At 49.2% G+C, this 23802-nt stretch overlaps 1 protein-coding gene across 2 annotated transcripts in view; it reads right to left on the minus strand.

Annotated features, from left to right (window-relative positions):
* The window catches only part of SMCHD1 (structural maintenance of chromosomes flexible hinge domain containing 1), a 3133956-nt gene that overhangs the window by 542612 nt on the left and 2567542 nt on the right, over positions 1 to 23802 (minus strand). For both annotated transcript variants that reach the window (XM_069620859.1, XM_069620860.1), the window contains exons 38-39: positions 16995 to 17124; positions 16771 to 16890 (exon numbers count right to left, since the gene is read on the minus strand). In XM_069620859.1, coding sequence (XP_069476960.1) covers positions 16771 to 16890; positions 16995 to 17124 — 250 coding nt within the window. The remainder of the gene's footprint in view (positions 1 to 16770; positions 16891 to 16994; positions 17125 to 23802) is intronic.

The following is a 23802-nucleotide window of genomic DNA, read 5'->3' on the forward strand; positions in this document are numbered from 1 at the left end:
GCCTTCCAGCGTATCCTACAAAGAGTTGATCGTCCACTCTGACCCGGGACATGCGTGAGATGTAGAAACTTAAAGCTCTCCTAGGATCCAACCTATGGAGCCCCTCCTCTTCCTTACCAGGATGTGGAGGAGGATAGAACGCAGGAAGAATGACCTTCTGGCTTAAATGAAATTCCGACACAACTTTCGGAAGAAAACAAGGACGAACCCTAAGGACAAACCTGTCCTTATGAAACACTGTGAAGGGTGGCTTAGCAGATAGTGCCTGCAACTCATTCACTCTGCGAGCGGAAGTAACCGCAACTAAAAATACAGTTTTAAGGGTCAACAGTCTCAAAGGACAAGAATGTAAAGCTCAAATGGAGCACCCATTAGGAATTTTAGAACCAAGTTCAAATCCCAACCAGGCACCTGGAAAGGTGACGGTGGGAACACATTAGTGAGCCCTTTCAGAAACTGCGAAATTAAAGGACTCTTAAAATAAGAACACTCCTCAGACGAGCGCTTAAATATAGACAGCGCCGCCAGGTAACCTTTAATGGTACCCACTTGCAGGCCCTTGTGGGCTAACGAAAGCAAAAAAGACGGAACCACAGGAATGACACATGAAAAAGGATCCACATTCTTAACCCTGCACCAGTCGCAGAACTTTCTCCAACGGCAACGAGACTTTGTTGCAGGCCTTCTGGCCGAAAGCAACACCTCATCAGGTCTTCAGGGAGGTCCCAATCCTTATACCTCAACCTTTCAGAAGCCAAGCATGAAGGTTGAGGGACTTGACCTCTGGATGGAGAACCTGACCCCCCTCCCGTGAGAGCAGATCGTCTCGGTAGGGAAGACAGCGTGGAGGGCAGATGGACATGTCGAGAAGGTCCAGGTACCACGTTCTCCGGGCCCATGCCGGAGCAATGAGGATCAACCGGGAACCGAACCTCGGTAACCTCTTCAGCACTTGCAGAATGAAGGGGACTGGAGGAAACGCGTACAGCAGTGGGGAGGACCACTCCACTACGAACTCGTCCCCTAAGGCTCCTCTTGGAGGAAATTCCCGCAAGCAGAATCTTTCGCACTTCCGGTTGACACTGGTGGTGAAGAGATCCACTTGAGGGGTCCCCCAAAGGGCAAAGATCTCCAGGAGAATCTCGTTAGCCAGCTCCCACTCATGAGAGACTGTGCTCTGCCTGCTCAGAGCGTCCGCCGCCTTGTTTTCGTCTCTGGCCAGATGAACTGCAGATATCGAAATTTCCTGCTGGATGGCCCAGAACCAGAGCTGCATCGAGGTAGTGCATGGCCACTGTGTTGTCCGTCAGAATCAGGACATTCTTCCCTTGCACAGTCAGCATAAAAGCCTTCAGAGCCAGCCCGATGGCCCTCAGCTCCAACAGATTGATATGGAGTCTGGACTCCAACGGAGACCAACGACGGCTGACTGTCAACTCGTTGGCATGAGGGCCCCATCCCATGAGGGATGCGTCCGTCACGATCGTTACCTCCGGCCTGGGTAGCCAAAATGGGGTCCCCTTCATCAGATTGCCTTCGACGGCCCGCCACAGGAGATCCTGGGCGACCGAGGTCGGCACCTGAACGGGATCCGACATCCTGCCAGAGGACTGCGACCACTGCAACTTGAGAGCCCACTGCAGAGAGCTCACCCGCAGCCTGGCCTCTGGCACCAGGAGAATGCAGGATGCCATGAGGCCGAGCAACCTCAAGAACTCGAAAGCCGGGAGACTCTGGGCAAGTTGAAACCTTTGCACCATCTGCAGAATGTGATGAGCCCTCACCTGGGAGGGAAACACTGCCCCAGGGATGCGTTGAGGACTGCTCCGATGTACTGGAGCCGCTGGGTTGGCGTCAAGTGGAACTTCTTTAAGTTGAGGGAGAAGCCCAGGCTGTGAAGGGAGTGGCAGATGACTGACAGATGATCCAGTACTTGCTTGGGAGAGCGCACCCTGATCAACCAATCGTCCAGGTAGGGGTAGACGTGAATCCCCCCTTTCCTGGGATACGCTGCCACCACCACCATGAGCTTGGTGAAGACCCTCGGGCGGATGTCAATCCGAACGGCAGGACCCGAAACTGAAAGTGCGAGTCGCCAACCACGAACCTCAGGTACTTCTTGTGCTTGGGATAAATCGGCACATGAAAATAAGCGTCCTTCAGGTCGAGAGACACCAACCAGTCCTGAAGTTGAAGGGCCTGGAGGACTTGAGAGAGAGTAACCATCTTGAACTTGTCCTTCCTGAGGAGCTTGTTCAAACCACTCAAGTCCATGATGGGTCTCAATCCCCATTTTTTTTTTTTTTTTAAATCAAAAAATATGGGGAATACAATCCCTTGTTCCTCTCCGCTACAGGCACCAGTTCTATGAAGCCTTTCACCAGCAGGGATTTGATTTCCTGCGCAAGGAGCGGATCCGGACTGTTCAAAGAGAGATTCCCTGGTGGATTGTCGTGAGGCCTCTGCCAGAAAGGAAGACTGGAGCCGTGGCCTATGATCTCCAGAACCCACACATCTGATGTAATGGCACGCCATTCTACAAGATGCTGCGCCAGCCTTCCCCCAACCGGCGAACCATGGGACATGGCCTCATGACTGAGCTGAAGTGGCTGCAGCAGTGCCTGAGGGCAAAGAGGAAACTGCCCGAGCGGCCTTGGCACCTCGAGTACCTTGTTTTCCACCTCTGGTACTCCTACGTTGGCCCCTTTGACTTGCAGCTCCCCTACATCTACCAAAGGAAGAGTAGTATCAAAAGGAACCTCCCCCTCCATTGCTGTCCCCTAGGACGAAAAGGCGGAGGTTGGCGAACTGCAGCGTTCAACGACTTCGCTGCAGCTTTGGAGATCTGCAACCTCTCAAGGCTCTCGTCAGCCTTGCTGCCAAAAAGATGGTCACCATCAAAGGGCATGTTGAGAAGCCGGGCTTGTACATCGGGAGAAAACCAGACTTCCGCAACCACGCAAATCTGCGCATCATGGTGCTCGCCGCCATGGACCGGCTGACACAGTCTGCCACGTCCAGACCCGACTGAACGGATTCACACATGTCATCCTTGCCATCCTGTACAAGGGCAATAAAGCCATCCCGTTCCTCCCCTTTGGGAATAAATTCAGCCGCCAATTAAACACATTTCCACAGAGTGTGAGTGAAACGTGCTAAGGCACACATGGAGTTGGATGCTTTCAAAGCCATACCCCCTGAAGAAAAGACTTTCTTCGCCCAACCGTCAAAAAGTTTGTCGTCCCTATCAGGAGGGATGGTAGGGTACGACGCCTGTTTTGCTGGGGCCGTAGCCGGCTGCACCACCAAGCTCTCCGGAGTAGGGTGCATGGACAAGTAGCCGGGGTCGCCACTGGCTGGGCGGTACTTTTTCGGCAACGACTTCCCCACTGCCGTGAGACTCTCCGGAGCAGTCCAAACCGCCGCCACCCTTCTGTGCAATGGCAGTACCGGGTCAGTTGGTGGACCTTGGACCAAGCTATCTGTCAGTGTTAGGCAGAAACCTGTGCAGTTCCCTCTGGGACCACTGCAAAAGATTTAAGACTACAGGTGTTTGGCAGTAAAACCCACTTGGTAGCAGTCTGTACCACACAGATTCACTTGGTAGCTGTGGCTGAGCAGTCAGACTTCCCTCAAGAAGAGTTAGGCAGTATACAGAGCATACAGAATAGGTACAGAGGCACAGTAGCACAAGCAAACACTGACCAGAGCTTGTGTAAAAGTATATAATTATTTATTTGAAAGACACACTTGTAAAATTACACTAGCACAGAAAAAGGTAAGTAAATTCAAAACACAGTCCTAATTACTATATGTACATCCCCAGTTATTTGTTGGACAAGTCTTAGTTAACACCACTTATTTCCAGACAGAGGTGAGCGTTTAACTTTAGATGGCACTCCAACAAATTGTTTAAAAAGGGAGGGAAAGGCAGAATTAAGAAAGCAATATAGCAAAACACTTTTCAGAGAACCACAGTAAGTATTAGAGAAGGCAGTCTATTGAGGAGCCAGGAAGTTCAGTGCCATTCCCACTTTAGGGAGAGCCAGGCCAAATATGCCCAAGATCACACAATGTCCCAAAGTCTCCAAAGTCTTTACAGGCGAGTAGAAAAGTTCTGTTAAGCTTAGAAAAGTTTAGTTAGGGTGTCCCAGGCTAATCCAGGTTCGAGAGCCGAGGGCTAAATCTACCCCGTACAATCGGTGGCAAGGGAAGCCGGGCGGAACACAGTACCTTCAAAATGGAAAGGATCCTCCAGCGGTGGCAGTTGTTCCTGGCAGTGGGTGCAAGTCGTGTCGTCGTCCAGAGGAAGAGGAGATCTCGACGTGGAGGAAGGCTGAAGGTCGTTGCACTACCAGGGAAGAAACCAGCCGTGGAGTTTTCCGGTTAAAAGGATGTTACCCCCCTTTCGCGGTAGAGGTAAAAAGTGGTACTCCGGTTGCTGGGGTGCTTGACACAGGCAAGGCGGCCACGAGATGCTCCAGGGAGGCGAAAAGAAGGCAAAAACTGGTTGTCCCCACCAGTCAAGGGAAGAAGACTCTCCGGACTGGAGATCTCCTCTGTCGTTGGGAAGTGGTGAGACGGTTCCGCAGGGCTCCACCGGTGATGTCGTCGTGGCAGGTCGGCTAAGCTTCTCCCTCTTCGGCTTCTTAGGTCCTGTGGTGACTTCTGAAGTTCCAGTCCCCAAAGCCCTGCTTTTATGCAGCAAACCCCCATTCACCAGTCCTAGCTGTCACTCAAACATGCTAAGTGGTGAGCCGGAGGGGCTCACCACTGGGCCAATCACACAAGAGTGCGACTTGAGTTGCCAAGGCAACTCAGTCCAGGGTGCCTAAATCCCCCTCCCACACATCCTGTAGACCCAGTCACAGTGGCACCACTTTGGAGGGCTTCTGTGCAGAAGCCCGCCAAAAGTGGAACAAAGGCTCGACTCGGGTTCAGGGTTACTGAAGTGAACCCAGACGCTATTTTGGCGGCGAGTTCTGGCAAAAAATCCCAACCGGTGAATTAATATTAAATAAATAAACCGGCGGTATCTTTAACATTGCACCAAAAAGTGGTGCATTAAAATCAATGGGAAATCCCATTGGGAAATATTCCCGTGGAATATTTCCGTGGTATCCACTGCCACCAGCCAGAAACTTGGCGAGGGGGGACGGGACAGTACCCCCTCGACAAACAGACCCAGGGGCAATCTAATTGCCCCTACCAGTACTTCCACAGTATGATGGTTTGTACTGGTTCTGTTCAGAATTTAAGACTAGTAAAGTCAATGGTGACTTTACATGCCCTGGGAGACAGTAGTCAGTCCCAGGGTATGGAGTCTATACTGGGGGGTCACTATGACACCCCTGTGTTACTGCACGGAGGGTGCTGTGTAACACACATCACAAAAACACATGAAGCCCTATGGAGTAAAAGACCCCATAGCCCATTAAACACATCTAGATTCAAAGAAACACACTTAAATCATGCCCAAGAGTGAGGGTAAAAGAGTCTCACTCTTGGCAGGAGAAAAAAATAAACCCCAAAAATCCAGCAAAGCTGCTGGGGGACTCACTAGGTTAGGAAATTCAGCCTAAACAGAGAATTCTCCCTAACACTCGCCCCCCCCCCCAGACTAAGGGACAGGAGGATTTAATCCACTCCTGGATGAACCTCATACCTCTAGTCGATGACATACATCCTAGAGAGTCCATCAGCATTTTGATGGTGACACCCTGACCTGTGCTCAATGGTGAAATCAAACCCTTGGAGGGAGATTGACCATCTCAATAGTTTTGGATTTTCCCCTTTCATTTGCATTAACCATCTCAAGGGTTGGTGGTCAGTCTGAATGACAAAAGTAGAACCATACAAGTATGGCCTAAACTTCTTCAGTGCCCACACAATAGCAAAGCATTCTCTTTCGATTGTTGCCCACCTTGTCTCAGGATCCTTCAGTTTTCTACTGATGAAGCAAATGGGGTGCTCCCTACCCTTCTCATCCAGTTGGCTAAGAACTGCACCTATACCTACATTGGAAGCATCAGTTTGTACAATGAAAGTTTGGTGGTAGTCAGGAGCTCTGAGTACTGGAGCTTGGCAAAGAGCTTTCTTCAGGTTTTCAAAGGCCTGATTGCATTCCTCATTCCATTTGACCTTCTTAGGGAATTTTGGAGAGGAGATTACATTCAGTGGAGAAGCTATGGTCCCATAGTTCTCAATGAAATTCCTGTAATACCCAGCGAGGCCTAGGAAGGCTCTCACCTGGGTTTGAGTGGTAGGTGTTGTCCAATTTTGCACAGCTTCAATCTTGCTGAGCAAAGGCCTTATTTCTCCACCTCCTACCTCATGCCCAAGGTAGACCACTTTACTCTGTCCAATTTGGCATTTACTTGCCTTTATGGTCAGATTGGCCTGCTCAAGAGCCTGCAAAACATGTCCTAAGTGGTTCACATGTTCCTCCCAGGATTGGCTGAAGACTGCAATGTCATCCAAGTATGCCATGCAGAAGTCCTCCATCCCAGCTAGAACTTGGTTCACCATCCTTTGGAATGTAGCAGGTGCATTTTTGAGTCCAAAAGGCATAACCTTGAATTGGTATAAGCCAACTGGGGTAGAAAATGCAGTTTTCTCCTTGGCATGGTCTGTCAGGGCTATTTGCCAATAGCCTGACGTAAGGTCCAGGGTGCTGAGGTACTTGGCTGCACCAAGTTTATCCACCAACTCATCTGTCCTTGGCAAAGGGTGGGCATCAGTCTTGGTGACTGCATTAAGAGCTCTATAGTCCACGCAGAATCTCAATTCTTTGGATCCTGCCTTTGGTACTAACACAACTGGGCTAGACCATGGACTAGTAGAGGGCTCTATTACCCCGAGATCAAGCATTTTCTTGACCTCACCTTTGATGTGGGTTCTGACATTCTCTGACATTCTGTATCCTCTGCTTTTGACTGGCAGACAGTCACCAGTGAGTATGTCATGCTGTCCCCAAGGGGTCAAGCCTGGTGAAAGTGAGAACAGAGGGGCAAACTGATTCAACATAGATTTGCACTCCTCCTGTTGCTCAGGTGTCAGATCTGAAGAGAGATTTACTCCTTCAACCTTTTCGTCCAAAGGTAAGCCTCTCAGGAGGTCAGGTAGAGCTTCACTCTCCTCCTCCTCCTCTGATGAAGCTAGAAGCAAGGCTCCTACTTCTGGTCTAGAGACATAGGCTTTGAGGCGGTTGGTGTGGAAGACTCTAGGAGCTTCCCTGGGTTTGCCCAGATCCACCAGATAGTTGACCTCTCCAAGTTTTCCCACAACCTTGAAGGGTCCCATCCATTTGTCTTGCAAGGCCCTCTGCCTTGTTGGAAGCATTACAAGAACTAGCTGGTCTTGAGTGAACTCAACCATGTTAGCCTTCTGATCATGCCAATGCTTGACCAGAGCTTGTCCAGCTTTCAAGTTGTCACTTGCTTCTGCCATCATGTGTGACATTCTCCTCTGGAGACCTATAACATAGTCAGTCACTCTGACTGGCTTGGGGGAAGGAGCACTCTCCAACCCCTCCTTAATCAGGGCCAAGGGGCCTCTGACTGGATGGCCATAGAGAAGTTCAAAGGGAGAATAACCTACTCCCTCCTGAGGGACTTCTCTATAAGCAAAGAGAAGGCATGGCAGTAGAAGGTCCCACTTCTTTTTAAGGGGTTCTTCTAAAGCCCCTATCATGCTCTTCATGGTTCTGTTAAACCTTTCTACCAACCCATTGGTCTGGGGTGGTATGCGGTTGAGAACTTGCGAGTAACTCAGCAGGTTTTCCACATGGCCTTCATGTAGTGGGACATAAAATTTGACCCCCTGTCAGAGATTACTTCCTTAGGAAACCCAACCCTGGTAAAAATACCAAGGAGGGCCTTAGCTACAGCCGGAGCTGTAACAAGCCTCATAGGAATTGCCTCAGGGTACCTAGTAGCATGGTCTACTACAACAAGGATAAACATGTTGCCTGAGGAGGTTGGAGGATCAAGAGGACCAACTATGTCAATCCCTACCCTCTCAAATGGGACTCCCACAACTGGGAGAGGCACTAAAGGTGCCACATTCTTGGAACCAACATTACCAGAAGTCTGGCAGGTATGGCAGCTCCTGCAATACTTGTCTACTTCGGCCCCTATTTTTGGCCAATAAAAGTAGAGAGAGAGCCTTTCCTTGGTCTTCTTGAAACTCAAGTGACCAGCCAAAGGAATCTCGTGGGCTAGTTGCAAGAACTGTTGTCTGTTCTCTTTGGGTACTACCAGGCGTTGGTAGTCTCCAGGTTCAGATGCAATTGGTTCATTGTAGAAGAGGCCATCTTCCCAGTATAACCTATACTTCCCAGGCTCTTGCCCATCAGCCTGAAAGCTGCCTGTTGGCGAAGGCCCTCCAGAGTTGGACATTCTCTTTGTCCCTTACGAAAAGCTGACCTGCTGGGTCCACCTTCTGCCAGTAAAGACTGCAGCTCAGGATGGTCAGCCGGGTCCAGGTCTCCAATAAGTTCTGGACCTCCTACTAGCTCTTCTTCAGAGTCTAGTTCAACCATACAGGGTGGTACCTCCCTCTCAGCCTCAGCTGGAGGTGGAGTTACAGGTGTAACTTTGGACAACCTGGGGGAAGTCCTTGTTGGAAGCACTGGAGTGCTTGCTGTAGGCTTTTTCCTAGGAGTCTTGGGTTGCGCCTTTGCTCCTGATCTGGTAGTGACTGCAGTAAGTTGCTCCAGTGGGAGAGGAGTGATTTCTGTCATCGTCTCCTGAGATACACCTCGCAGGGTTTTCTCTCTTGCAGGTTTGGTGAGCTCCTGTAACCTTTTACTAGGAGGTCTGGGGGTATGTGACACAACTCCAAGAGCTTTCAGGTCATTACCCAACAGAACCCTTCCTGGTACTTCACATTGTATACTGACAGGTATCTTCACAGCCATATCATTACACTGGATGAGAACTGGTAACTGGGGACACATCTGCACAGGCCCTCCAGCTAACTTGGTGAGGCATTTGGGTGCCTTAGCAACATCCTCTGCCTTGGAAAATGATTCATCCACCACAGTTATGCTGGCCCCAGTGTCCCGGATGGCAGGAGTCTCCTGACCATTCACCTGGACAGTGTCCTTATAATACTCTTTAGTATTATCTGGGATAGAATTATAGACATCTAAATTCTGTTGTTCCCACAACCCCAGAGAGACTAAAGAAACACTGGCTGAGACTCCAGTGGGTTCATCAGCCAGTAGTAGAAAGTTTCCACTTGCCATAGGGACTTCCTCCTCTGGAGCGAAGGCTAAGGAGACAAGTTGGATCCCTGAAGGTTTACCCTTACATCTGGGATCTCCTTTCACATGGTCAGTAGCCTTACAAACATAACAGTATCCAAAGGTCCTTTGGAATGGAGGCTTGTTCTGACCTCCTTCTGGTTTGGCACCAGAAGGTATACTACTCTGATTTGGTTTCCCTTGTGGCTTACCCTTATGGTTTTGTTTGGGGCCCTCTTTGGAATTGGAATTAGTAGAATTCTCTTTAGAGTCCTTTTTAGGCTGCTTCCCCTCATCCTTCTTCTGAGTTACCCCAGAATCCTTGTGAATGGCCCTGTTGGCAACCCACAAGTCAGCAGCCTTAGCTAGTTTTCTAGGATCTAATTCCCGTGAATCAGCCAAGTGCTGTCTGAGCTCAGGAGAGTAGGCATCATAAATTGACTCCATCATTACAAGATTCTTCATTACTTCATAAGTGTTCACTTTGTAACCCTTAATCCATCCCTCTAAGTTTTTCAACCCTTCACACACCCAGGTAGCCCAAGGGGTACCATCATGCTTTTTGAGGCTTCTAAACCTCCTAAGATACTGGGAAGGGGTCTTCCCAAACCTAGCTATTAAAGCTAGTTTCACACATTCATACTCTTTCCTATCCTCCTCCCCCAACTCCATTACCGCATCAGTTGCAACAGGGGGGGAGCCTAGAGAACAACCAGGTGAGTAACTCATTACCTGTGATGTTCTGGAGCCCATGATTATACTCAAACAGACAACCAATCCAACACATCCAACCTAGGCTCATACATACCAATCAATTCTTTAGGCATCCGAGGTCTTTTAGGACTGGAACTTCTAGAGGAGCCAGAGAGAGAAGCATTTTCAACAGATAATTTCTTCATTTCTAGCTCATACTTGAGCTCCATTTCTCTTAGCCTTAGTTCTTTGTCAGTTTGAGCATTACGTTTCTTGTACTCTAATTCCAGTTTCATTTTCTCCAGTTCATAGTATTGAGGACTAAATGTGGGACCTGGCAAAGGCCCAGTAGGTACAGCTGGTAGAGCAGACAGAGGCCTAGAGGGAACATCTACAACAGTTTCATCCTCCTCTTCTGGTTCTGACCCAAGATCATCAATACTTTGCTCAATATCAATATCATTGCTGTTCTCTACATTTGCTGGAGTGATAGGTTCCTCTGAACCATCATCCAGACTTTGGTTTTCTAACAACCTTTCTATTAGCTCCCTTTTCTTTCCTTTAGTCATGAGATTCTTATGCTTACAGAGAACTCTTAAACAATCAGAAGTTTTTGTAGCAAGGGACTCTTGACTATAAACTTCAATAGTAGACAGGTTAGAAAATAACTTTTTCTTTAGTGCTAAGCTTTGTGGTTAGTTGCACTAAGGTATCTCAAAAGTACACTAAAGTGTATACTCAATACAAATCCCACCGCTGTACACCAGTGTTAGGCAGATACCTGTGCAGTTCCCTCTGGGACCACTGCAAAAGATTTAAGACTACAGGTGTTTGGCAGTAAAACCCACTTGGTAGCAGTCTGTACCACACAGATTCACTTGGTAGCTGTGGCTGAGCAGTCAGACTTCCCTCAAGAAGAGTTAGGCAGTATACAGAGCATACATAATAGGTACAGAGGCACAGTAGCACAAGCAAACACTGACCAGAGCTTGTGTAAAAGTATATAATTATTTATTTAAAAGACACACTTGTAAAATTACACTAGCACAGAAAAAGGTAAGTAAATTCAAAACACAGTCCTAATTACTATATGTACATCCCTAGTTATTTGTTGGACAAGTCTTAGTTAACACCACTTATTTCCAGACAGAGGTGAGCGCTTAACGTTAGATGGCACTCCAACAAATTGTTTAAAAAGGGAGGGAAAGGCAGAATTAAGAAAGCAATATAGCAAAACACTTTTCAGAGAACCACAGTAAGTATTAGAGAAGGCAGTCTATTGAGGAGCCAAGAAGTTCAGTGCCAGGCCCACTTTAGGGAGAGCCAGGCCAAATATGCCCAAGATCACACAATGTCCCAAAGTCTCCAAAGTCTTTACAGGTTAGTAGAAAAATTCTGTTAAGCTTAGAAAAGTTTAGTTAGGGTGTCTCAGGCCAACCCAGGTTCGAGAGCCGAGGGATAAATCTACCCCGTACAATCGGTGGCAAGGGAAGCCGGGCGGAACACAGTACCTTCAAAATGGAAAGGATCCTCTAGCGGTGGCAGTTGTTCCTGGCAGTGGGTGCAAGTCGCGTCGTCGTCCAGAGGAAAAGGAGATCTCGACGTGGAGGAAGGCTGAATGTCGTTGCCCTACCAGGGAAGAAACCAGCCATGGAGTTTTCCGGTTAAAAGGATGTTACCCCTCTTTCGCGGTAGAGGTAAAAAGTGGTACTCCGGTTGCCGGGGTGCTTGACACAGGCAAGGCGGCCACGAGATGCTCCAGGGAGGCGAAAAGAAGGCAAAAACTAGTTGTCCCCACCAGTCAAGGGAAGAAGACTCTCCGGACTGGAGATCTCCTCTGTCGTTGGGAAGTGGTGAGACTGTTCCGCAGGGCTCCACCGGTGGTGTCGTCGTGGCAGGTCGGCTCAGCTTCTCCCTCTTCGGCTTCTTAGGTCCTGTGGCGACTTCTGAAGTTCCAGTCCCCAAAGCCCTGCTTTTATGCAGCAAACCCCCATTCACCAGTCCTAGCTGTCACTCAAACATGCTAAGTGGTGAGCCGGGGGGGCTCACCACTGGGCCAATCACACAAGAGTGCGACTTGAGTTGCCAAGGCAACTCAGTCCAGGATGCCTAAATCCCCCTCCCACACATCCTGTAGACCCAGACACAGTGGCACCACTTTGGAGGGCTTCTGTGCAGAAGCCCGCCAAAAGTGGAACAAAGGCTCGACTCGGGTTCAGGGTTACTGAAGTAAACCCAGACGCCATTTTGGCGGCGAGTTCTGGCAAAAAATCCCAACCGGTGAATTAATATTAAATAAATAAACCGGCGGTATCTTTAACATTGCACCAAAAAGTGGTGCATTGAAATCAATGGGAAATCCCATTGGGAAATATTCCCGTGGAATATTTCCGTGGTATCCACTGCCACCAGCCAGAAACTCGGCGAGGGGGGACGGGACAGTACCCCCTCGACAAACAGACCCAGGGGCAATCTAATTGCCCCTACCAGTACTTCCACAGTATGATGGTTTGTACTGGTTCTGTTCACAATTTAAGACTAGTAAAGTCAATGGTGACTTTACATGCCCAGGGAGACAGTAGTCAGTCCCAGGGTATGGAGTTTATGTTTGGGGGTCACTATGACACCCCTGTGTTACTGCACTGAGGGTGCTGTGTAACACACATACAAAAACCAATGATAGCCTATGGGGAAAAATAGCCCAAAGCCAAAAAGCACATTACAAGTCACAGGAATACACTCAAATCATGTCCAAGAGTGAGGGTAAAAGAGTCCCACTCTTGGCAGCAGAAGAAAATAAACACCAAAAATCCAGCAAAGCTGCTGGGGGACTCACTAGGTTAGGAAATTCAGCCTAAACAGAGAATTCTCCCTAACAGTCAGGTCATCTTGCAGAAAATCTACTGGTGGCGCAGACCACCCCAAGTACTCCATCACCCTTGACGTCAGCCGCCTGTACGAAGAGTCAGCATGAGTACCAGGCTCAGGCCTGCCAAACTCAACCTCCGGGGAGGTAATCAAGACCACTGGCGTCGTGCAAAGACTGACGCAGGTCTTCAATATGGCTATGACCAGAAAATATTTCGTCAGGAACCTCATCCGGAACCCAACCTTCCTCAGACCCTTCCTCCACCTCAGAAATATAATCTAGAGGGGCTGGAATAAATCCCTGGAGGAGGGCACAGAAAAAGGCTCAAAGACAGATCTCACCGACTTCTTCAGGGCCTTCCTCTGGGTTTCCACCGATGCACGGGGTACCTCCGATAAAGCATCTTCAAAAGGCGTCGACAGAATCGACGTCGAGCGTGGCGCCGATGGCTTCGACACAGGCCTCGAGGGTGGAGCCCCGAGCGTGTCCTTCGTTGGCCTCAGCGCCGATGACTTCCTCAGAGGGGGAGCTTCGAGAGAGTCCCTCGACGAACATGGCGCTGATGGCGTCAACGTCTTCTGCGAGGACCTCACTGGCTCTGACAGTTCCGAGGGCGTCGAGGACCGGGACCTGGAGCGGGCATGACTAGAGCGATCCACCTTATCTGATCGGAACCTTGAAGGTGCCCGATGATCGCGCCGACCACCCGAGCCCGAAGGCGTGCGAGCAGAGGCCCTAGCACGTTCCCTGCCGGCTTCTTTCGAAGGCGTGGACGGAACGGATCCCTGCGACTGAAAAATCACCATCATCTCTGTACGAAATGTATCCCATTCCGCAGGAGAAGAGTGCTTGTTGGGACAAGCAACCCGCCGACGGGCAGAGTCCTCGGACGAGGACGGGGAAGGCGACCGCGCTTCCGCAAGTGCCTCGAATAGGCAGAGGAATGGCGGGAACCACTCCGGACCGAGACCCCCTGGACTTACACGACGCGGAGAGTCGCCTCTCGGCGTCGGTCGAAAGCCCCGTGGATTTCGACTTTCGGGGCTTGGAAACCCTACCGCCAGAAAGCTTCTTCTAACGACTGGCAATCTTCACAATCGGCCGTGGCGTGGGCCTCATCGAGGCACCAGAGGCAGGTGTTGTGCAGGTCCGTAAGCGACATCTTGGAACCGCAGTCCCGACATCTCTTGAAACCCGGCCGCGGGGTAGAAGACGAAAACATGATATCTTCACAAATGAACAAGGTAGAAGAACCGATAGAATATAACTCGAGATCTCCGAAGCGAACACGTTCGCAGAAAAAACGGAACTGAGGCTATGGGCGTCGTGCTTCCTACTTCCTACTTATAACATCCAGTGACGTCGGCTCGACGAAGGCCCTCGAGGACAGCGTATCGACGTCATCGACACAGGACGCAGATGCCGAAAATTTTCCGAAGCAGCACAGCTGTTGTGATTACCTGTCATAGATGTGGAATACGTTGGAGGAACCAATCCCTTCGAAATTAGAAATTAGGCAAAACCAACAGGTAAGTACTCAGGGCAATTGAACAAGAGAGACTACAGTGAGGAGTTCAGCTAGAAAAGGCTTAGGGCCAAAGTCAATGGGTTAAAAGTCTTTTGCTCAAGATCACACAGTTCAGGGTAGTTTGTGGTAAAGTTCGTGCCACAGATTCTGGACGAGGTTGGTTGGTAGAAAAGTTAGTTCAAAGAGAAGAGAAGGACAAGCCCTCGGTTTGGAGAAAGATTTCAAACACTTTCACCGCGGTTGAACGAAACGGACAACCGGATTTGCACAGTACCTTAAAACAGAGAGGGAGCTGTAACTCAGGCGGACTTTCCTGGTGGTTCCTGCAGGCTCACGGTTCCTGAAGCGACCGTCAGACTGACAGGAAGTAGGAAGACTGGAGGGTCCTGCGCCACCCAGGGAAGAAACCAGCCACAGAGCAAAACGATGAATAAAAGGTGTGCTCCTTAAAACCCAAGCAGGGTCCAACCTTCCTGGCTATCCGGCCCACTGTAGCTCTGTACAGCAAATTCGACCAGAGGAGGGGTCCTGGCTTGTAGTTTGGGTGAACTGGTTGGTCCCGCCAGCTCAAGGGAAGAAGTTTCCTGGAGGATCTTCTCTGTCGTCGGATTCTGGCTATTTGGACCTGCAGCAGGGCTTCACCTGGTGGTTCACTCGTGGTAGGGGTCCTCTTCCAGTTCCTCGTTGGTTCTTTCGTTCCAGTGGTGACTCTGCTCTTCCAGTCCCATAGACCTGCATTTTATGCAGTTTTCCCCCATTCATACAGCCTGGCTGTCAATCACACAGCAGGGTGGCTGACCTGGCAAGGCCAGTCGCCTTAGCCAATCAGACAAGAGTGCGACTTGGGTTACCAAGGGAACCCATGGCAGGGGTCTGAAGATCCCTCCCTCACATGCTGCCTACCTAGACTATTGGGCGCCTTAAGGAGGGCTTCTGTGCAGAAGCCCGTGAAAAGACAGTGAAGAAAGGAGTCATCCCCGGTTTGGCGCGTAGAGAGAAACACGAGAAAGACTTTAACAAAAAGAAATGGCAAATAAACCCAGCCGGAGTCAAAATAAAATATATTTGGTCAAGCGGGTTTATGTTTGAGGCTAATATAATAGTCTAAAACATTACTACGTTTATATAAGATAAGCGCAGTAGAAAAGTTAGGGTAGATACCACTGCCACCAGCCAAGTCTTAATTTTAAGGGAGCAAAACAAGGCTCCAAGAGGCACAGACAAAAAGGGATAAGAGTTAACCCTTTCCAATACTCCATGTAAGATGGGGTGTACTGGGTCGGTGGTTTAAAGTGAATATATAAAGTTAATGGCAACTTTACCTGTTTCTGGGGGACAGTAGTCAGCCCCAGAAAAATGGAGTCAGTGGGAAGTCTCAAAGACAACCCTGTGTCACTGCACTGAAGGTGCTGTGTAACACATACAAAAAGTGGTGCACATGGAGTAGGTGAGGCTCCAGTGCCCAAGATCACACAGAAAGTAGAAATACACATAGCAAAACACATTTAAGAGTGGGAAAAAAGGCTCACACTCTTACCAGGTGAAAAAAATAAATCCTAGAAATCCAGCAAAGCTGCTGAGGGACTCATTAGGTAAGGTAAATCGACCATTTATGAGAATTCTCCCTAACAGTGGGACAGGGTGGAGGAAGAGTAAGGGGTGGAACTGGTAGGGAGCATGAATAATCATTTCCGACTGTCTGGTGTAGTAGCGTCTTTATTATGTCCTACATGTGCAACCATATCTAAATAAAGTTGGCCAGGGCGGCAACTCTTAGGCATTTCTGATGGGACAGTGGCAACAATGCTTTCATACAACAGCAACCGCTCCTGGGAGTCCGGTACTGGGGTCCCCTCAAATCCCACTCATCTCCGCTGGCGTAGGATAGGCTCTGGCAATTAAATGAATGGCCACCTATCCTAGGTTCAGAGGAGTACTTGTTCCTTTCTGACAGGGTCATGAAATCTCAGCAAGGTGGACCATAGCAAATGAGCCTGAACTGCATTTACAAAACACAGTGCAGGGCCGGGAGGATAGCTCAGGGGCAACATGCTCGCCTTGGAAGCAAGTCGACGCAGAGCAACACAGGTTCGATGCCCGGGTTAACTCTTAGAAACCTCTGAGTATTAAGCGTTTTATAAAGAACCAATTATAAATAACCAATTATAACCCATTCTTTGCATTTTTAGCTTACTACTTCCATGCTCAAGCAAATGTCTGACCTGGTTTTTTTTCGGATTAACTGTGGGCTAGGCACAAAAAGAACTCCTACCGTCTACACCAGTGCTTCTGGCACCTCCTGAAGCCTTGCATAGGTTAGGTACATTTTTCAGGATTCAGTCTTCCGCTTGGACGTTTTGAAAAGAAAAGGAATCTATGGGGAGAAGTATCCATTAAAATGATACATATATTGCACTGTAAAAAGATACTTACATTTTATTTCATTGATGAGCTGGTTTGTAGTATCAAACAGACTTCGATATGCATTGATGGATTGAGACAAATGGTCCTTCTGTTTTGTTAATTCTGCCATTTGTTGCTGTTTCTTAAAATCTATCACAAAGAAATACATTTTAATGGACTCACTGTTGGTTTCAGAGATTTAAACTAAAGGCTAAATAGTTGCTGCAGAAAATGTAAACTTCAGTGAAACTCACCATTGTAAAACATAAATGGCAAACAGTATGGCTCCAAAGAGGCCTTTGCCGTAGTTGATAATGAAGGCTCAAATACAATGATATATTCTACACTGTCTGTTCCAGGGCTATTTTCAGCAAGCAGTAGGTTCTGTGGGTTCACAAAAAACACAAAGTTATAAATATATGTATTAGAACATTATTCATTATTTTTCATTATCATACGTCGGGCAATACTAATGCCTGCTATTTAAATTGCAACAAAACTGTGGTAGCAAGTGCTATATAAAAACATTTCTACTGCATTTCAATTCGGGTGCCTAAATAAGAATCACATCATATTAACTCTTATTCTGAATAGCATTTTAGGGTATTATTGAGAAAAAGTCAACACCATTTCAACGCACCCTGAAAAATAGAAACAAGTTACTTATCTTTAGTATTGGTGTTTCTGATAAAAAACATTATTATCCAGCTTATATTTTATTTTGAAAGTATTCCCACACAAAATACTTGAAAGGGAAAACGTGGGTTACAGTAAAAGAGAGACCACCAGCAGGAGCGAGGAAAAACAGCGATCCTTGTGTGGTGGAAAAAGCCTCAGAAAGTGACTGCTCCACAGTACGAGAGGTACCAGATGCACCAGATGTCAGTCTCACATTAAGACCTGGGTGGCTGAGCCTAGGGGCAATGCATCAAGATTTCATGAGGAACTCAATCAGAACTACTGAATAAATAAGATGCTGCTGTCAAAGTTCATGTTGTAGCAACAAGATTCATGAGCACCTCTGACAGATCCCAATCTTTGTACCTCCTCCGTTCAGAAGCCACCTATGTGCTGCTCAGAGTAGAAAAGGATACATTATTTACTGTAACGTTCTTTCTATGGATTAATCTCCTGCAGGTTCCTCATCTGATAGATATCCTCACCCAGCTCTGCTGCTTTGGAAAAACTTCAACAGAGGGCGTAGTGGACCTTGACTCAGCCGCCGATCGTCGACCAGTCTTGCTTGGTTGTCTGCTCTGGACGTGACGTCATATATATATCACTACGCCCCAAACCTCAGTTTCTCCGTTTTCCCCCAAGCTCGACAGCTGCATAGGAAAGCAGAGAGAGAAAAGGCTAACCAGCCCATAAGAGGTTAACACAATAAGCTTACCGAGGGAAGAAAAAACCCTTGTGAAAGATACCACAATCTGTAGCATCATAAAATATATGTTGAGCGCATGGAAAAAAGGAACTTGGGTACGGGACGTAGTAACGCAGTATATATATACGACGCCCAACGTCACATCCGGAGCCGACGATGAAGCACCGACAAGACGGATCGACAGCCGAGTCGAGGTCCACTACGCCCCCTGCGAAGGTATTCCGAGCGATATTGGATACATATATTTATGTTCACAAAGAAATTTATAATACAGGACTGATGTATTCATGGTCTATTTCCAGTAAACACAGAAGGGAAGAATGCAATGAGGGCCAGCCTGAAAGTCCATGGCTCCAGCAAGTTGATGTGTTACCGAGCTTTCATCGAGGACACTTGGCATACGTTTTTGCAGATGAGACACCCAGCCTTTCAAGTAGGCATCTGTCAGCACTGTCAGTTGTGGCAAGGGTAGCAAAAAAACACTCCTCTCAGCATGTTGTTTTGCAGGGCCCATCACCGGAGATCTTGACACACTGCACCTGAGACCCGCAACAATATTAACACGATACACTGGTACTGATAGCAAAGACTGAAGTAGTCACTGGAATGACCTCATGCAAAACTGGCCCTACTCACCACCAGGATCCAGGAGGACCAGAAGACGCAGAAAGGTGGAGACTGAAACGATCCTCTGTAACTAAGATACCTGGACCAACTGAAAGACAGTAGTTTCCCTGATCTTTGAGAGGGAAAGCCCAACTCGGGCAAGTATCCAAGACCAATATGGGCTGGAGGGCATCGGACAGCAAAATGTGGGAGTTCTTTATGTTCAGGGAGAAGCCCAAACTGTGATGATGGTGCATGTGTGGTACAAAGGGGCCAACATCAGGTGTGGGATTCAGGCTCAAAGAGCCAATCGCCAGATCACCACGAGGAAAGCAGTATTCCACGATAGAAACTTGAGCTGTGCCTGATGCACCAGCTCAAAAGGAGCCCAGGGCAGGAGCCTTCACTGGTGGAAAAGTCCTGAAGAGTCCTTTGAAGAACTCCTTGGCGAGTCTGTGCAACCAGAGAGAAGGCGACCCGGCGCCCTGGTGTAGCGAAATATGTTGGCCAAGTGCACCCTGATAGAGGCATGAGCCAGTCCAGCCTTGGGCAAGGAAAGTAGGTATGGCAAGATCTGCAGGGCTGTGACACGCAAAGGGGTAATAATCTGGGCCCGGCACCACACGGATAAACACTTCCACTTATGGCGGTAGTATGTCAATGCTGTGGAGGCCCTGACCTTGGCCAGGATGTCCTTACACTCCGCAGGTAAAGCGTAATATTCAATCTCTAGGGCTGCAGGAGCAAGGCCCTGAGGTTCCGGGACGCTGGGTCGTGGTGCACAATCGCTCCTCCCTCTCTGGACAGACGTTTAATGGAAGTAACCGCTGACAGACATAGCAGGTCTGGATGACAGATTTGCTGCAGCCAAGCAGGTGCAAAGAGGACTCTGGCGTGCAACTGTCCGGTATGAGCTCCCTAACCCTCCAGAGAAGCATCCGAATTGACTGTCTTCTGGTAAAGAGGGACTTGGAATTGGGCTTCTTTCGTGAGATGAGAGTGCACGCCCCACCAATGTTTTGCTCACTCCTTATTAAGGGGGATTTTGTTTGTCCAGGATCCCGAGACTTGCAGCCATCTCGCATCCATAAACTCCTGGAGAGGTCTCACCTGTAGTCTGCAAAGGAGGAGAAGGTTGCTGCAGGAGGACATCATGCCCAACGGCGACTTAATGGCTCGCACAGTAGCCAACTGCGCCGACAGGCGGTGCACAGTCCTTAGGATGGCTACCACTCTCTATTCCGAGGGAGCTGCCAGGCACGCCACTGTGTTGAGTCATGCCCCCAGAAACAGAGCGTTCTGAGATGGCTTCAAGCAGGACTTTGAATAACTTATGGATAATTCCAGCTCCGTCAGCAGACGCCAGAGCATGCAAGTGGGATCGAACCAGCCAACTGTCCAGGTAAGGGTAGACGTGGATGCCCACAAAACAAAGATACTTCGCCATTGGAGATAAGCACTTCGTGAAGACCCTCTGAGCCGATTTCAGGCCGAAGGGAAATCCCTTGAACTGATAGTGCTACCCTTGACCACGAAATTATAGATTACTCACCGTAGTGACTAACATACTCCTAGTCCATAGTACCCTTTCCTCCATACTGCAAGGGTGTCCCTCTCTAGGGACGGGAGACAGAACCCTTTTCACTAAAAAAACCTTCTGCCCCTTTAAATTTAGAGGCGTGCAGGGGCGCAGCCATGGGAGCATGCGCTCCACTGACTCCGCCCACCGGCGCCACTCTTCAATCCCCATTGACGCGTCGACAATATTAACACTGTCTAATGACACCAGTTTTATTAGGGGGGAGGATGCTGGGATGTATGGAGGAAAGGGCACTATGCACTAGGAGTATGTTAGTCACTACGTTGAGTAACCTATATTTACTCCTACGTTCCGTCCTCTTTCCTTCATACTGCATGGGTGATTACAACTGAATGTAGTCCCAGGGTGGAGAGGTGACCCTCCTTAAAAAAACAAGTTCCATAGAACCGTCTGTCCGAAAGCCCTAGAGCCGGCATCCAAACAGTGCGTGCAGAAGGCAGAAGGGGAGGCCCAAGAGGCCGCCCTGCTGATGACCTGCCACAGGACCTGGCTCTGGAAGGCGACCACTGTGGCCTTTGCTCCGACAGCATGGGCATGCATAATTGCTGGAAGTGGCTTGTGCTGCCCCTCAAAAGCCTCCTTCATGGCCGAAACCATAGACCTTGCTATAGAGGCCTTGTACGCCCGATAACCCGGCCTTGACCCCCCCCAAAGGTGACAAAGAGTGTCCGACTTGCGGAAGCTCTTGTTGCTGTCCAGATAGTATTTCAGAGCGCGTCTGACATCCAGACAATGCAAGACCCTTTGAGTGACGTCCTTAGGATCCACAAAGAGGGTAGGTAACACTATCTCTTCATTCAGATGGAACGAAGAGACTACTTTAGGTAGAAACGCCGGGTGCGTTCTCAGGACCACCTTATCTCTGTGAAAAGTGGTGTAGGGTTCTGAAGCCACCAGAGCCTGGATCTCACTAACCCTATGCACAGACGTAAGCCCCACCAAAAGCGCTGTTATAATGGTGACAAGCCTGATGTCCGTGGACGCCATTGGCTGGAATGGTTTGTGCGCAAGGGCACATTGAGGTCCCACACAGGGTGTGAATTCTTAATGGGCGGGTAGAGCCTGGTGTGGCCCGACAGATGTCGCTAAACCACTGGGTTGGAGAAAGAGAAAGCAACCTCCTCAAAGTTCCTGCAGGCTCCTATGGCTACTTATAGATACGGATACAATTGAATAGGTTGAACGAAGGATCACCTTCACGCTCTCCTGTGTACCCCGTGGTCTAGAGTAAATGAACACAGACACTCAAGTGATGGTATCTTACTAAAACGATTATTTGGATTGTATTATATCAAACATCATAGAAGGCATTTGATTGATGAGTCAACATTTTTTCACCAAACATTACTTTTTGTAACACACATATAGACCATGGATGCAGACACCAGTGATGCCGGTGAATGCTTGTATAACAGGACAAAAGACAATTCAGTAACTATCAAAATCTAGTGAACAGCATTAAAGGTAAGTGCATTTGAACAAGTAAAAACGAAAACGAAAAACATAGTGTTCTTGATGAAGACAGTGATGCTACACTGTAGGTAAAAAGTGCGTCTACACCGAGGTGTTTCTGCCGTCTCAGGGGGCTAGATGGGCCTCGTGTCTATCACGGCATTCATCAGGACATGGTCTGTGTGGGGGTCTGCTGAGTGGAAGAGATTCCATCAGGTACTCGTGTGTGGGGCCGTCGCTGGGAAATTGCCAGTCTGGGCTCCTCATGTGCAGGACTGGGATCCGCAAAATCTTTGTGTGATGTACAGTCCTGGTGGCTGCGTGCGAGCGATGCTTCGTGCAGACTGTGTTCTGCAGAGCTCTGCAAGGACTGCTGAGTCACTCCAAGGCAGGGGAAAACGAAAGACGTAGCGTAAATGGCTCCTATGGCTGCCAGGTAGGTGTGGCATGTGTCTATGTGCATCCCTGGGTGTGCGAGGTGCGCAGAGAATGATAGCACGTCTTCCAACATCTAAGTAAGGGGGTCGATCTCCTTAGAGTCCGCCCAGTGACAGCACCTAGTCCATTTACTCTTGCACTGGCTCCTAGTAGCATGGCTCCTAGAGCCCTGAATGATGTCTAGGTTCGCTTGCGACAGGCTCAGATGCTTTAGTGTGACCTGTTCAGGAACCAGACTGCAAGGGCTAACTTCTGCAGAGCAGGGTGGATGACCCTGCCCCCCTGCTGCGAGAGAAGGTGAGCCTGGCCAAATGGCAGGTGAATGGGTGGCTTGTCCGAGAGGCTGAGCAGCTCCAAGAACCATGGTCTCGCTGGCCACCACAGAGCTATCAGAATGATGCAGAGGTGACAGGATTCTCTTAATTTGCAGAGCACCCTGTGGACCAGGGGAATGGGAGGGAATGCAAATGCTGTCCCTGCCAAGAGGTGAACTGCGGGCACTTCCCGTTGGACCAGGTGGCGAAGAGATCCACCTGATGATGCAGAGGATGCCCCCATCTGCTGAAGATCCCCAGCAGGACCCGATCCTTCAATTGCCATTCTTAATTGTCGGCTCCCAGTCTGCTGAGCCTGCCCGCCTCCAGGTTGGACTCCCCCGGGATGTGTATTGCACGCAAGTAAATGTCGTTCTCCAGGGCCCACTCCCACATGCTGACCGCTAAATTGCACAGCAGAGTGGACCCGGTGCCACCCTGCTTGTTGCTATAATACATGCTGGTGGAGTTGTCCATCTGAATGAGTACCACCTTGCCACTGATAAGTGGCAGTAAAGCCTTGCGAGGGAGCCAGATAGCTTTGAGCTCCAACTAGTTGATATAGGCCTCCTGTTCCTCGAGGGACCAGACTCCATGAACACTGTTCTTGTCCAGGGTAGCGCCCCAGCCTTCCAGGGAGGAATCCGTGGTTATGATGACTTGTGGTGCTTCCTGCCGGAAGGGCTTGCCCGTCCGCAAGTGGCAGTCCCTGGACCACCAGGCTAGGTCCGGGTGGAGAAAGGGAGGAATGCTGACAAGCGCCGCTTGGGAGCATCGCTCCTGATTCCATGAGGCTGTGAAGTGAAGCTGTAATCTCCTCATCATGAATCTCGTGTGGGTTACAGCCAGTAGGAGCGCTGCCATGATACACAACAGATGCTGGTATTACCAGGCTGAGGTCACCTCTCGGCTGAGAAAGTGACCTGTGGCTTTCTTGATGGCCATAATCTTGTCTTCCAAAGGGAAAACTCTCTCGGAGCTCGTGTCCCATACGAGACCCAGAAAGGTCAGGCTCTGTGTAGGTTGCAGCTGAGACTTCCTGCGGTTGATAGAAAATCCCAGTTTGTGGAGTGTAATCGTCAGCGCAGAGGAAGTGTGGTGAACTTCCTCTGGGGATCTCGCCCTGACAAGCCAGTCGTCCAGGTACGGGTAGACATGGCGGCCCTGGGCCCTGAGGAGGGCAGCCACTGCATTCATAAGTCTGATAAATGCCCTGGGGCCCGAGTTGAGTCCAAAGGGTAGTAACCTTGTACTGAAAATGGAAGCCC

This window comes from Ambystoma mexicanum, chromosome 5q (assembly GCF_040938575.1).
Source record: "Ambystoma mexicanum isolate Mex_15411 chromosome 5q, UKY_AmexF1_1, whole genome shotgun sequence".
In the NCBI taxonomy this organism is placed as follows: domain Eukaryota; kingdom Metazoa; phylum Chordata; class Amphibia; order Caudata; family Ambystomatidae; genus Ambystoma; species Ambystoma mexicanum.